This window comes from Lytechinus variegatus, chromosome 5 (genome assembly GCF_018143015.1).
Source record: "Lytechinus variegatus isolate NC3 chromosome 5, Lvar_3.0, whole genome shotgun sequence".
In the NCBI taxonomy this organism is placed as follows: Eukaryota; Metazoa; Echinodermata; class Echinoidea; order Temnopleuroida; family Toxopneustidae; genus Lytechinus; species Lytechinus variegatus.
This window is the reverse complement of record NC_054744.1, coordinates 40434349-40450877: the sequence shown is the minus strand read 5'-3', so window position 1 is coordinate 40450877 and position 16529 is coordinate 40434349. Positions and strand designations below refer to the sequence as shown.

The 16529-nt window shown below is 34.7% G+C and overlaps 1 protein-coding gene across 1 annotated transcript; it reads left to right on the top strand.

Moving 5' to 3' along the window:
* The first annotated feature begins 2929 nt into the window (after window positions 1–2929).
* LOC121414949 (hyalin-like) lies at window positions 2930–16223 on the top strand. The gene is made up of 6 exons (XM_041607995.1): window positions 2930–2974; window positions 4387–4635; window positions 5494–5742; window positions 14630–14832; window positions 15209–15367; window positions 16010–16223. The coding sequence occupies exons 1-6, from the start codon at window positions 2935–2937 to the stop codon at window positions 16193–16195; spliced, it is 1086 nt and encodes a 361-aa protein (XP_041463929.1). The 5' UTR covers window positions 2930–2934; the 3' UTR covers window positions 16196–16223.
* The last annotated feature ends 306 nt before the right edge of the window (window positions 16224–16529 follow it).

Below are 16529 nucleotides of genomic sequence, written 5' to 3'. Positions count from 1 at the left end.
ATAATAAAGGTAGTATCTACGTCAACACTCAATATTCTGACAACTAATTCAATAAGATAACAATGGGCACAAAAGAATAATAAAACTAAATATTGAAAAACATATTTACATTTAACATGCATATACAGTATAAAAACATCTTAGTCATTTTCTTTAAACTCTTGCATTATTTTCTTCTTTAGTGGTTTTTGTCTCACCTGCGAAGCAAAGTGAGACTATAGGCGCCGCTTTTCCGGCGGCGACGGCGACGGCGGCGGTGGCGGCGGCGGCGGCGTCAACATCAAATCTTAACCTGAGGTTAAGTTTTTGAAATGACGTCATAACTTAGAAAGTATATAGACCTAGTTAATAAAACTTGGCCATAAGGTTAATCAGGTATTACTAAACATCCTATTAGAGTTTCATGTCACATGGCCAAGGTCAAAGGTCATTTAGGGTCAATGAACTTAGACCATGTTGGAGGAATCAACATCGAAATCTTAACCTGAGGTTAAGTTTTTGAAATGTCATCATAACTTAGAAAATATATGGACCTAGTTCATGAAACTTGGACATAAGGTTAATCAAGTATCACTGAACATCCTGCATGAGTTTCACGTCACATGACCAAGGTCAAAGGTCATTTAGGGTCAATGAACTTTGGCCGAATTGGGGATATCTGTTGAATTCCCATCGTAACTTTGAAAGTTTATGGATCTGATTCATGAAACTTGGACATAATAGTAATCAAGCATCACTGAACATTTTGTGCAAGTTTCAGGTCTCATGATTAAGGTCAAAGGTCATTTAGGGTCAATGAACTTTGGCCGAATCGGGGGTATCTGTTGAATTACCATCATAACTTTGAAAGTTTATTTGTCTAGTTCATTAAACTTGGACATTAGAGTAATCAAGTATCACTGAACATCCTGTGCGCGTTTCAGGTCACATACCAAGGTCAAAGGTCAATGAACTTTGGCCGAATTGGGTGTATCTGTTGAATTACTATCCTAACTTTGAAATTTTATGGATCTGATTCATGAAACTTGTAGTTAAGAGTAATCAAGTATCACTGAACATCCTGTTCAAGTTTCAGGTCACATGATCAAGGTCAAAGGTCATGTAAGGTCAATGAACTTTGGCCATGTTGGGGTTTTTTGTTGAATAACCATCATATCTCTGTAAGTTTATTGGTCTAGTTCATAAAAAGTGGACATAAGAGTAACCATGTATCACTGAACATCTTGTGCGAGTTAGAGTAGTATTCAAAGTCAGCACTGCTGCTATATTGAACCGCGTGATGCAGGTGAGACGGCCAGAGGCATTCCACTTGTTTTGTAAATGAATTAACTGATTCTTACATAACTATTAGGTATAGGAACAGCACCAGACCTCAAGGCCGTATGATAAGTGTGGCTGAAGAAAAGCGTTATCAAGCATTATTAACAGACATTGTGATACATAAAGCCATATAGTCTATGAAACTAAAAAAAATCAAATAGTGATGTATTAATATAATATTCTATTTTATTCTTTTCTTTTCTCTTATCTTTCTTCTTTTTTAATTAATGTACTTGAATTTAAAGCCGAGTAGGTGTGTCTCAAAATTAAAGCCGGGGCGTTTACGTAGATGAAGGCTAGTTAACTTAAAAGGGAGATAGAGAAAGAAATGAGGAAATCAAAGCTCCAATAAATGTTAACATAAACACTTGGGTTTCGTAGTTAAATACTATTTACGTTTAAAGGTAACGAATTCCAATCATAAAGACCTTGAAATCTTACTGTTTCTTAGGTCAACCATATACGTACAGAAGAAAGAAGATTTTCTTAATGTGTTTCTGGTCTCTTAAGGATGATAAAAGGGTTTTGTTTTAGATTATGGTAATATGAGTTCTTCGATTGTTTGCCTACATAAACACTTAATTGTTAACTGTAACTTGATCAAAAATTGGCAGACGTTTCAGCTCATTACCCAGACATTTAATTTTGGCCCTTAGGGCTGCCGAAAGTAAACTTACGCGCACCTTACACGGCTTTTTACCAAGCTGAAAACACTTTGTTCAGAGCTTACATTATACCCAGTGAATTCATTCCGCGATTTTATACCTTCCGTCTTTATAAGTCTGTATATCTAATACCGAATCTCTATTTTGGAATGTATGAACATATTGGATGGTATTCTGTTAATTAAACCTAGGTTTAACCCTAGTCTAAACTAGAATTTTACATCACACTTCTATGGAATGCCAGGCTAGAAGGAGCTTCAATTTTTTTCCATATTCATTGCAACTACATGTACAATGTATCAAGAATAACAGAATTTAGAATATTTTTGCATTTTCCTATCCTCCCAATTTCACGACTCAGTTATTCAATATTGAAGTAATCGCACAATCATTTATCGCACAACTTGAAAACCCTATAATTACCAGATATCGATTATTTAGGTCTTAGTTATAGTGTATGATAATCTAGCAAACGAATTATACATGATAGCGATATTCGATAAATGGATGATGTGTGAGATAAGAGAGTGCAAGAATATTCATAATGGAACAAAAAAAAAAGAAAAAGGGGCAGTACAAGCAACTTATTAATAAGAGATGTTAAAGGGGCGTCATTTCACGCACATTAATGCCTTTTTATCTTTGGCTTAAAGCACATGAAATGGGGATTAATAGCTCAAATAAAAACTTTGTTAAGGGCTGAAATACATAATGTTTTTCCGATAAAATCCTACACAAGAAAATGAAATAAAGTCAATGCAAGTAATATGAAATCATTCTAAAATTAATTCATTTGATTCTTCTAGTTCTTGCAGATCATGCATATAATGACGTCTCTTGCTCGAGGAGGATCTCTTGTCCTTTAATTAAAGCACCGGGTTCTGATGACGTCATCCAGTTGGTGCTTAAAAGGGTACCACGTGATCATCCATTGACAATTCGTCAAAAGATGAAAGGATTCGATGTAAATATTATATGCTCCATACCAGGTACCACTAGCTAATATATAATATATATATATATATATATATATATAACCTCTCAAAAAAAGTTTGGAAATCTGTGTTTGGCCATTAATTCTCCCTTCTTCCAATTTTAAACAATGCATATTTTACATCGATCGAAAGATAATTTAATTTTCTTTAAAATGATACCGTGCTTTTTATGATCATGTCATCACGAAAAGAGCAGGATTCAAGTGTGTTGGATGAGGTCTGAATTGAAAAGCTGCAAAACGAGCAAAAAGGGTTTGGAAATCTGAGTTTGACCATTCCTTTTTCCCAACTCCCAATGTCACACAATGCATATTTGATATCATTCAAAAGATCATTTAATTCTCTTTAAGATGATAACATGCTTGTTGTAATCATGCCATCACGAAAAGAGTAGGATTCAAAAGTGTTGGATGAGGTCTGAATTGAAAAGCTGCAAAACGAGCAGAAATAGTCATGAAGGGTCAATACAGAACATGGTTCTTTTGTCTGTGTCAGTAGAGATGAAAATCCATTTAAACCAAGCCCCTGCTTCTGTAGTAATGGTTCTGTGAGATAACATGGTTTGTGTCGTTGTTTGCATGTTTGTTTGTTATGTTTTTGCTTGTGCAGAGGTGTGTCTGATTCCATGTTAATGTTGTAAAGGTGCATGAAAACAATTAAAAGAAGTTACTGAAAAACTCACTCATCACCACGGAAAAAAGGAACAGTGACTTTCAATATTGCGTCATTTTGCAACTTTTGAATTTTGACCTTGCCCCACATTTCAAGGCACTGCACCTCCATGTGAACCATATCATGTAGGGTATCATCTTAAAGAGAATTAAATGCCCTATTTATTGTTATTAATTACACATTGATATTTACTAAAACCCAAGAGGGATTATCGATCAAAGTCAGATTTCCAAACTTTTTTGAGGAGTTTATATATACTTGGAGAACGTGTTTATATGGGCGATTCCAAGCCGCAAAAGCAGACATTTTACAAAAATTTATATCGGCTCATTTCAATTTTTCTATCAAAATTCATACAGAACTTCATGAATAGTAAATGGGAGCATAATCATCCACGATTTTTGTTCTTACGCATTTCCTTATAGGAGACTTTGAACCACGTAAACAATATATACATGGGCAGTGGCGTAAAAAAACGGGGAAAAGGAGGAAGGAATAGAAACGTAGTGGGAAAGAAGAAATAAATGGCTGTAATGACAAACAATTCTTCATAGGAGCATATTTTACATTCAACTTAAGAAGAGGTTTACATTACTAGTAAGTCTGAAAAAAAGAAAACCATGGATACGTCATGAGGGAAATGTCATCGAGACCATGTCCCTGTACATATGATCTTTTCTTTTTGACATCTTATTGCCACGAATAAATATCCTGTATATTGTGGAAACTTCCAGATGACATAAACCCTCCTGATGTTTCATGCCCTGGTGATGTCTCCAAAACTGTTGAGCTTGGTATTCCTCAAGTGCCCATCAACTTTACCGAACCATCAGCTACTGATATGTCGGGCAATGTTACATTGGTTTCGAGGAACCACAACCCTGGTGATGAATTTCCGGTTGGATCTACACGAGTGGAATATGTCTTTTCTGATGGGAGCGGAAATCAAGCATCGTGCAACTTCAATGTGGTTGTCAATACAAGTAAGAATTGTAATTGTATTTTAATCAAGTCAAATTATTAAGAGCTGTCAGCTAGCACTTCTGTACTGACATAGAACGATTTCCCTTCATGTTGGACAGCGCTTAAAATGTTCCTTTCCGGATAAGGAAATCAAAATTTCAGTTCGTGGTTCGCGCTTTCATCAATATTTGATAATGTAATTTTATAATTAAAATAAGAACATAATTTCGTGATCTTCCTTTCAAAATTTCATTAGGGAAAATTAGATGTTGATTGGACTGTTCTTATTATTTCCTCGACTTTTCAATTTAATACTGATACTAGTAATATTTCAGTATAGTTAGATGTTAATGTTACATGTCCTGCGAATGTCTCGATAACCATCGAGCTTGGAACTCTTGAAGCGTCCGTCAACTTTACCAAGCCATCAGCTACTGATATATCGGGCAATGCTACATTGGTCTCCAGGAACTACGGCACTGGTGATTTATTTCCGATTGGATCAAATCTTGTGGAACATGTCTTTGTTGATAGGAGTGGGAATCAAGCATCGTGCAACTTCAATGTGGTTGTCAATACAAGTAACCATTTTATAATCATTTGAAAAAAATTTGGGGTACATTGTATAGTTTCGTTTAAAAATAGGTGACAAGGACTTGCCTTGATCATATAAATGCATGGAAACATATTCCGGTTTTTTCCTACTTTCAAATTTAAATTAAATGTTACCTTTAAACTTGTTTGAACTTCTTTTAAAGATCAATATGATTGAGCTTATGATCAATAAATGCTCATATAATTTGAGGCTCATTCTGTGTTAAGTAGTCATCTGAGAAAACCACATCACCTCTTCATTCTGCTTTTTATTGTTTTACAAGTTGACACAACCCCTCCAAATGTAAAATGCATTGATGATGTCAACACTACTACAGAGCTTGGTACTTCGGAATTGACTATCACCTTTAGTGAGCCATCAGCCACTGATCTGTCGGGCAATGTTACATTGTTCTCAAGCAGCCACCTCTCTGGTGATGAATTTCCGATTGGATCAACTCTCTTAGAGTATGTCTTTTCTGATGGGAGCGGAAATCAAGAATCGTGCGAATTCTCGATTAATATCGAAACATGTGAGTGTCAGAAGACGCTAAAAACAATATTTTGTTACATTATTTTTTTTAGATACTTTTCAGAATATTGAAAAGAGCAGAATGAATTATCGCATAATGTTGTTTCAAAACAGATAAGTTTTGTGGATTTTTCTGAGCCAAATTTGGCAAATTTAGCAGTCTAACAAACTAGAGTAATCAAACATAATATTTGGGCAGTCGTTTTCAGCATATTGCTAGTCTTTCTGTTTGAATCAATGCATGCACGACCAGTTGCTTGCAACATGGACCTATGTCAGAGATGGACATTCAACGGTTAGTTAATTAATTCACGAACATTTGACTGTCATTGTCATCTCTTCATATTTAGCTATTATTATGGTCGCCGTCCATGAGGCCATGAGTTAACAGAAGCATTCAGTGATTTACAAAATGATATTGCACAAAGAAAATAAATCATTAATATCCAAGAAAATCAATATGCAGCTCTGATTTGCATCTACTAATGTTAATTCAATGAGTTTTATTAGGAAATATAATAGTAGACCGGCCAAAACGATTTTTTATACTTTGGACGGCAAAATTTGTTAATGCTTGCTAATGCTTGGCGTCCGAGCTAAAAGTTTTGCAAAAATACCCAGGAATAGCGTACGGGCGGATGCCAAGCGCAATTTTGCGTGAAAGTGTCATTTTTAGCGTAAAATCTGAAAGACTGTCGAAAATCACGCATTTTGATATTTTGACGGATTATCATCATATTTTTGATTATCTTTGATATGAAATTATTTTCATTCAGAATTTCAAATTATAAGTCTACTAAATATGCATTTCAAATTTGAATATTACACACACACATATGGCACATTGAAACATAAAACCGCGATTTCCTCGAAATAAAAGTTTGTGAAAACTATCAATAGTTTGAAGTTTTTTTACGCAACATGAATTCTTCGATTTAAATGCGTTTATCCATCGAATGTATAGTAAATGTCCTAGTGCCACAAATATTAAAAGAATTTTCAAGTAAGATGCTAGATATCTCATTTTATGTTATCCGAAAGGAGACAATGTGCATTTTACCAGGTGCGCATTTTGAAAGAAAAATTGAAAATACCGTACATTATGTACATAATTACATGTATAAGTACATACTAAAGCGAGTTTATATTTACATGTATAAGTCCATAATAAAGCGAGTTTTTAATTGGATAGCACAATTTGTCAATTCCTTGCATCCCAGCTAAAAGTCTTTCGGAAATACTGAGGAATAGCGTACGGGCGGATGCCAAGTGCACTTTTGCGTGAAAGTATCATTTTTAGCGTAAAATCTGAAAGACTGTCGAAAATCACGCATTTTGATATTTTGACGGATTATCATCATATTTTTGATTATCTTTGATATGGAATTATTTTCATTCAGAGTTTCAAATTATAAGTCTACTAAATATGCATTTCAAATTTGAATATTACACACACATATATGGCAATATGAAATATAAAATCGTGATTTACTCAAAATAAAGGTTTGTAAAAATTATTAATGGTATAATGTTTGTGTTCCGCATCTCAATTTCGTCAAGATTTAGTGCTAACCGAATAAATACTTAATAATTGTTGTCATGTCACATATAGTGAAAACAAATACTGAAATAAGGTGCAAGATATATATCATTTTATAGTTATATATGCGAAATATAACAATGCAAATTATTTTATCAGATGCGCATTTCTGATAAAATAAATAAACAGCGCACAATATTACATCGATATTGCACATCTTATATCAGTGCGATACTCGTCATGATATTATATAGGATTATGTTTGCTTTTGTAGAGTTCGATCTTCTTGCTATTTCCACGAATGAATTGGTGCTGAACTTAAATCTACCTGTGGCGATATTCAGAAATAGGTCTGATATTTAATTTGCCGTTATCATGGTAGCATTAATTTTACATGAATATCTATATCCAAAATCATAAAAAACATACATGTATGAATAAAGCGATTGAATTAGCATTTTTAAACCAGTGTCATGCAATTTTCGGTGTGATGCTTATCGGATTTTTTTTCTCTTTTCAATCAAATCAATTTTATGTTGTGGTGGACTTGTCCTTTAAAGTTCACATTTCAAATCTTAAAGCTCATTTCATCACAGTGTATTGCCATTTTGGGAAATGCCATCGCACGACCATTATGACAAACAAATCTAAAGGCTAATGACCAGCGTCCAGCGCCTATATTATATAGATGGTCGTACAACTGCATTTCCCAAAAGGGCATTGGTATGTCCAGGGCTGCCCAGGGTCGGACTGTCCGGCCCCCGTCTTAGACCAGGATGTATTACAACATGGACCTGTGATAATAGCAAATGCAAAAACTTTATTGAAGTAAAATGAATTGAATGACAATTATAATTTGCAATGCAAAAGACCAAATAACATTTATTATTCAAATTTTAAAAATAATAATTATAGCAGCGGGACATGGAAACAATTGAAATCAATAATTAAAAAAAAACGCCATCCATATAGCTCATCGAACCAAAATAACGTATGACCTTGATCATGTGAACTGAAATATGTGCAAAATGATCGATGATACTTAAATACCCTTATGTTCAAGTGTAATCTTTAACTGGATCAATAAAAATAAAAAGTTATGATGACATTTAAAAAAATATCCCCATATGGCCAAAGTTCAGTGACTCTAAATGACTTTTGACCTTAATCATGTGATCTAAAACTTGTGCAAGACGATCAGTAATACATGAATATTAAAGTGTCATTAAAATTAAAGTGTCATTAATTTTTTTTTCTATACGTTCAAAGTTATAATGAAATTTTGAAGATGTAACTTTGGTTAAGATTTCAAGGTTGATATGACGCTGTTATATCAAAACTACCGTCACCTCCACCGGAGAAGAGGCTCCTTTAATCCTGCTCTGCTATGCCGGCGAGACAAAAAATAGGTACTGCCGTGCAACGGCCATTTTTTAAAATATACTTTGATAATCAAATAACTGAAGTAAAATGTAGATTGACAGAGTGGTTTAAAAATGCTAATTCAATCGCTTTATTCATACATATGTATGTTTTCTATGATTTTGGATATAGATATTCATGTAAAATTAATGCTACCATGGTAACGGCAAATTAAATATCAGACCTATTTCTGAATATCGCCACAGGTAGATTTAAGTTCAGCACCAATTCATTCGTGGAAATAGCAAGAAGATCGAACTCTACAAAAGCAAACATAATCCTATATAATATCATGACGAGTATCGCACTGATATAAGATGTGCAATATCGATGTAATATTGTGCGCTGTTTATTTTTTTATCAGAAATGCGCATCTGATAAAATAATGTGCATTGTTATATTTCGCATATATGTATAACATAAAATGATATATATCTTGCATCTTATTTCAGTGTTTGTTTTCACTATATGTGACATGACAACAATTATTAAGTATTTATTCGGTTAGCACTAAATCTTGACGAAATTGAGATGCGGAACACAAACATTATACCATTAATAATTTTTACAAACCTTTATTTTGAGTAAATCACGATTTTATATTTCATATTGCCATATATGTGTGTGTAATATTCAAATTTGAAATGCATATTTAGTAGACTTATAATTTGACACTCTGAATGAAAATAATTCCATATCAAAGATAATCAAAAATATGATGATAATCCGTCAAAATATCAAAATGCGTGATTTTCGACAGTCTTTCAGATTTTACGCTAAAAATGATACTTTCACGCAAAAGTGCACTTGGCATCCGCCCGTACGCTATTCCTCAGTATTTCCGAAAGACTTTTAGCTGGGATGCAAGGAATTGACAAATTGTGCTATCCAATTAAAAACTCGCTTTATTATGGACTTATACATGTAAATATAAACTCGCTTTAGTATGTACTTATACATGTAATTATGTACATAATGTACGGTATTTTCAATTTTTCTTTCAAAATGCGCACCTGGTAAAATGCACATTGTCTCCTTTCGGATAACATAAAATGAGATATCTAGCATCTTACTTGAAAATTCTTTTAATATTTGTGGCACTAGGACATTTACTATACATTCGATGGATAAACGCATTTAAATCGAAGAATTCATGTTGCGTAAAAAAACTTCAAACTATTGATAGTTTTCACAAACTTTTATTTCGAGGAAATCGCGGTTTTATGTTTCAATGTGCCATATGTGTGTGTGTAATATTCAAATTTGAAATGCATATTTAGTAGACTTATAATTTGAAATTCTGAATGAAAATAATTTCATATCAAAGATAATCAAAAATATGATGATAATCCGTCAAAATATCAAAATGCGTGATTTTCGACAGTCTTTCAGATTTTACGCTAAAAATGACACTTTCACGCAAAATTGCGCTTGGCATCCGCCCGTACGCTATTCCTGGGTATTTTTGCAAGACTATTAGCTGGGATGCCAAGCATTAACAAATTTTGCCGTCGAATCCTTATCTAGAGCACTTTTTGAGGTTTGGCCGGTCTACTATAATGCGATTTTCAAGATCGAGGCCGAATTGATATTGACTGGTTATTCATTATAATTCCAGGTTTTTTTAGGTTTCCTCATAATATTCCAAAGAAACATGACAGGTACAGAGCTTGTAGAGGACGTTTCTCACTCGTGGTTACCATTGCCATTATGTATGTGTGGAGAAGTGGGTAAATCGATAATAACATATGTTATACCACAAAAATCTCCTAATTCTTAATTTTGCTGCTCTAAATCTGAAGCATGTTGATTGAAATGTATGTTCTGCTACAGGACACCAGCCAACAATGCCAACAAAGTCAAAAGGATAAGGGAAAGGGTTCCTGTGTTTAGTGATCAGATATGCCTTCGTATACACGCCATTGTCAAACACCTGTATATTCTCATTAAAGAGAAATTCCAGTAGTTGCAGTAAACACTGATTTCATGAGAAAGTCTGTAAAACAAGGCTTAATTGTCAGTATATCATCGAGGATCTAGATCTGGTACAGTTACATTAACTGAACTTTGTGAAATCTTGAAATCTACGCTGAAAAATGTTCACGCCGAAGATCCCCAACACAGATAAGCGCACGTGGGACAATGTATAATTATTGCTTAGGGCGTCGGCCCGACGCCCTACCCGATTCCTGTGCTTATTTGCTGATTTCTCAGCAATTACACAATTTCTTCCAGAATTCTTTGGCACATGCGTTTTATTTATACAAACAGACACTTTGGTGGTCATTTCATTGGATTCTGTACGAACTCATTTTGATATCGTTACCAAAACTAGCATTTACCTTTAAGATGCACATTATCAGGCTTCGGTGACTATAGACCAGTTCGAAATAACCTCAGGGGTATTTTGATCAATATGATAGGCAGATTTCGTAAAAGATACTATTTAAGTATGCCTTATAATAATCAAGATGCAGATATTGCATAGACCAGGTGGGTGTTTCATAAAGCTGTTCGTAAGTTAAGAGCGACTTTAAGAACGACTGGTGATCCCTTCTTGTGGTAAATGGTATATTCATTGGCGATGGTTTAGCGCGTAAGAAATGATCACCAGTCGTCCTTAAAGTCGCTCTTAACTACGAACAGCTTTATGAAACGGCCCCCGGGTGACAATAGACACTCTAAGATTTTTGTTGCATTTCTACTTTGAATGCATTAGCATGTTCTTACAACAATGTACTTGGCCATCTCTGACAGGTAAATTGCCAGTTCGTCTAATCCCAAATCGTCCACTCACCACATGGTCTAAGTTAGTCCAATGCCATTCCGTCCATAAACACTTCGTCTAAAAACCATTTGGTCTAATAACCCTTTGGTCCAATCATCACTTCGTCTAATCACCATTTCGTCTATGACCATTTCGTCTCATAACCAGTTGGTCTAATCTCCCCTTCATTTTCATTCACTTTGCACAATTAACACTTAGTCTAATTAGACCTAAATGGTATATGGAATAAATGGCTATTGAAATAACTGATTAGACGAAATGGTGGGTGGACAAATTGGCAATTAGACATATTATGGACAAACAGTGGACAAACTAATGACGGTGGACCAAGAGTTGGCAATTTGACGAATTGGTATAAGACGAATTGAAAATAAATAACTCTGAATACCAGTCGATATAGTTGACGCATCGTTTTTTTTTGTGGATCTAATAAAAAAAAAAAAAAAATTCAAAAGAATATATTAATAATCAAGACATCAAAGTTTAGAGCTTATCTCATTAAAATTTAAACCGCTATGTCTCTTTTGTACAAATGACCTTCTTCTCATCATGTGCAGAATCGAACTCCGAACTGGCTTATTACTGCTTTCACATCAAGGCACGGTCGCAGGTCACTCGAAGCGACCGTAACATCAGCGACCGATGAAATCGTGATGTGAATGGTGCTCAGCGACCAATCATTCGGGTAAAACCCGATCGGTCGCTGAGTACGGACTGACATGTACTTCAGCGACTGGCTTATTACTGCTTTCACATCAAGCAGGGGTCGCAGAAGCTGGGGATGGGGGGGGGGGGAGCTTCAGCCCCCCCCCCACTTTTTTTTCTAAAATCGAATGGCGCCGACATGCACACGCACTATCTCTACTTCCGCTATACTTCCGGATAGATAGCTATTGGCATGACCAAATTTTGATGTCGGTGTGAAAGCATGTCCAATCGGTCGCTGGGGCCGATGCGACCGTACCCAGCGACTGTACCTTGATGTGAAAGCAGTATTTCTGTGCAAAGAAGGCTCACGTTAATCGTCAATTTCTTTTTTAGGTCCATGCTTGTAAGAAAACTATTGTTAGCCATTAAAATTATAAGGTTCACATACCTTTGATGTGATTCACATCAACATGACTGATGGTGCTACATCTAAACACACATCCGGGAGGGGCAGGGTGACCAGATTTCACAAAATGAAATACGGGACAATTGACAAAAGATCAACAAAGAAGCCTACACAAAGTGTTAGACTTGTGAAAAAAAAAATATTAAGAATTAGAAGGGAATGTGAACGAAAGAATGAAGGAGAAAAAGAAAAGAGATGAATTGAGAAGGAAAGAAAAAGGAAAACATAACAAAATAACAGAAGGTTAGTATAAAAGAAGGATGGAAGAAAGAATAAAGAGATGAAAAAAAAGTTTTCCGTCATTCCTTTAAATGAATAAAGAAAGAGAAAGAAGGGAATTAAGGGAAGATGAATATGTGAAAGACAAAATAAAGGAGAGCATTAGAGGAAATAAAAGGTAAGAAAATGAAAAAGGAAAGAAATAATGAAGGAAAGAAACATGTTTAGTTCATTTTCGAAAGAAAAAAAGAAAACAGGAAGGAAGGGAAAGAAAGAAAGAATAAGGGGGAAAATAAGGACAAAAAACAAAGAAAGAAACAAAGAGAGGGAGGGAAGGATGAAGGGAGGAGAGAACGAAAACAGAAAATAATGGAAGGAGAGAAAGAACGAAAATAAACATGAGAGGCAGAGAGAAGGAAGCCAAGGTAATTATAAGGAAAGAAGGAAATAAGAATAAGGATGTTTGATAAAGAGGAAAGCAAGAGAAAGAAGGAAAGAAAGAAAAATGAACAGAGAGAGAAAAAAGCAAAATGCTTAGGAAAGAAAGATAGGAAATAAAGTTAGATGGATCAAAAAAGGGCATGCAGGAAGGCTAAGGTGGAAAAGAAAGAAAAGGGAAAAGTTCAAACTTCAAGTAAACAAAAAATCCAATAATTTTATAAAAATCATAATTTTATTTGGTGTTTTTTTAAAATGTATTTTAAAAATTTCAAAAAGTAAATGTTTTAGAAATGAATAAAATTTTTCAAATTGAAACATTATTGTCAAACTTAAAAATTAGATGAAACATCGCGGCATCGTACACACCAAGACCCGAAACGAAAGCTGAAACAACTAGATCTAGATTCTAGTTATGAAAACTCAATAACTTGTTCCTCCGATTACATCTCCAAATAATTAATCTGAGAATCCATAGTACAATTATAAGAATATTCCCCCGATTTTATTATTTTGGTGGAAAAACTATTTATCATGTGAGATTGTTTGCACCACTGAGAATTTGCTCCGATCCTACATGCCTAGCTATTATAGCCTGTCACACACAGGCAGGAGGCCAGATCGTTTGCAATGTATTGGGTTAGCAAGAAAATCACCGCAGAACTTGCAAAAGTTTACAGTTATCGATTTAATTGTTGTCCCTGCTTCGTCATCTGTTGCTTATTTAATTGAAATTCGTCACTTGTCAATGTATTTACTACATTTTTTATTTCAATATTCTGAAATACGGGACAAATAGGCGTCCCGGGAAGGGTTTGTCGGGACGCCGGGACAAAGGAGCAAAATACGGGACAATCCCGGGAAATACGGGACGTCTGGTCATCCTGGGGAGGGGGCACTTCCATTTACGACTGGAAACCATGAGCGACCATGGGGTCCTGAAAAGCACCCTTAAACAAGTATTTTCTGTATTTCCATTTTCCATTAATATTATTATTTTTAGGCCTATCATTATCATTTATTATTATTATTATTATCATTATTATTATTATTGTTATCATTATTATTATCATTGTTATTATTATTGTTATTACTATTATTATTATCATCATCATCATTATCATTCTTTATTAATTTATTTGTTTATTTCAAGGGGTGTTGAACTGAAAATGTCACCGCTCTCCCTCCTGGTGGAACACTTTTTGACTTTGCGAATTACAATAGGATGATAAAATGCTTTAAATACGATAACCGGATGAAATCGTGTTCACTTAAAATAATGCATTTATTATTTTCTTATTTGATAGATGATAACAAATTTTTGTCTACTGAATGCTACTAAAAAATTCCTTCTTATCTTTCACCAGATGACTTCCGTGACCCGTTGGGCCTTGAGAGTGGAAGCATTCCTGATTCAAGTTTAACGGCTTCAAGTTCATTGGCGAACCCTATCCGTAGCTGTTCACCTCAGAGGGTGCGTTTATTCACCGTCGCGGAAATTAGAAGTGATGGTACCTCTTTTGGTGGAGCTTGGGTATCGGCTGTTACCAGCATGAATGAATGGATACAGGTGAGTTTTAAGTATTCTTTATCTTTTTCATACTTCCATTTGTTCTGAAGTTGTCATCATGTGCCTCTTTATATGTTAAACATATAGTTTGATACAATTGGCTGATTGGAGATGACGCTTTGGATATGTAGGCCTATAATTATTGTATACTTCGTCAGCTATCATAAACAAGAGTGCCATGAGATGTTGGATCATGCATTACAATCCAAGCAACATTTATTTGTGTGAATTAGTTCTCAGAAGCAGAAAAGGTAAAAGTTACACATGAAAATTAGGCCTTGTGTGTGAGCGTTTCACTGAGTACAAGATTAATCCACCTTCGTAAAATTTGTGTTATGAATTTGTCCTTATTTCATCTTGACTTTGCAATATTCAGGTTGATCTGTTAACCCTGTACCGGGTACGAGGAGTGGCAACACAAGGTCGCCAGGAGTATGGCCAACAGTGGGTGACGAGCTACAAGATCAACTGCAGTAGAGATAACATGGTGTTTGATACAGTACAAGATAGGAGCAGGTATCCATCAACTGACAAGGTACTTTCAAATTATTAACAAATCATACACCACGAGATGGTAGCAGTCTGGTTGCTATAATACCCACGATGTAAATATCATTGTGTACAGATTGAAGGGGGCTGGGCCATTCTAGAAAATGTTGATAAAGATTATAAAAAGAAAGCATTACGCTGAAAAATTCATCAGAATCGGATAGAAAAGACAAGAAAGTATATGACATTCTGAAATTCGCAAATTAACAAAACATGTATGTTCTGCACGTAAATGAGAGTAGATGATAATCACTCATTCTCTACTGATTCGTAATTTGTTGTATAAAGTCAATACAATGATTTAATTTGTACTGATCCGGCAATAAGAAAACTTTTCTATGATTACACAAAAAAGTTGCAACAAAGATAATTCTACATTTTAGGAAAATGGAATTATTATTCCATATGATACAATAAAAAAGATGTAGTGAATGTGTGATCATGTTTCATTTTTTTATATTATTATTTGTATTCATTGGCTGATACCAAAAGTTTGCAAAGCATTACAACATAAAATTCGAATCTGGCAATTTGGTTTCTCTTTCAACCAGTAACTAATTGGAAGATAGAATTCATTCTCCTTACTATTACTTTTGTACTATAATTTATCTGTTAACTTTCATTTTAGATCTTTCATGGCAATGAAGATATGAACTCTGTTGTGAAGAACGCCTTCCCACAGCCCATGGTATGTCGCTTTATCCGTCTCCTACCCTATGCATGGAATGAGCGGATTGCTCTTCGAATGGAGCTCTATGGCGATCTTGCTCCTGTTACGGGTGAGAACGAGCACGTCATGTTTATGATTTTATAATTTGGTTGCTTCAAATCTTTTGAAAATGTCAAAAGAATCCTTTGTCATGCACACAACTTCCAAATATGTGTAACACTATATAATTCAAAGATGGTACTCTCAGTGGAACAAATTTACTTTCTCTTGGTAGAAAAATCAACCAATGATGTACACAACCTTCTGTGAACAGAAAATCTGATCTGAAAAAGAAATATTTCAATTTCCCCCTTTTAAATGGAATGGAATGCTAAATGCCCGTCATCTTCAATTTTTACTACGTGAACTGTGACCTGAATTTCGAAGAGAGACTGGGGAATTTTTCTGGATTAATTGTTGGTGTCTGCACATACGTGTT

Coding starts and splice junctions, on each gene's coding strand:
- LOC121414949 (XM_041607995.1), top strand. CDS start 2,935: ATGAAAGGATTCGATGTAAATATTATATGCTCCATACCAG. Junction 4,636..5,493: donor CAATGTGGTTGTCAATACAA/GTAAGAATTGTA, acceptor TTGTTTTACAAG/TTGACACAACCCCTCCAAAT. Junction 5,743..14,629: donor CTCGATTAATATCGAAACAT/GTGAGTGTCAGA, acceptor ATCTTTCACCAG/ATGACTTCCGTGACCCGTTG.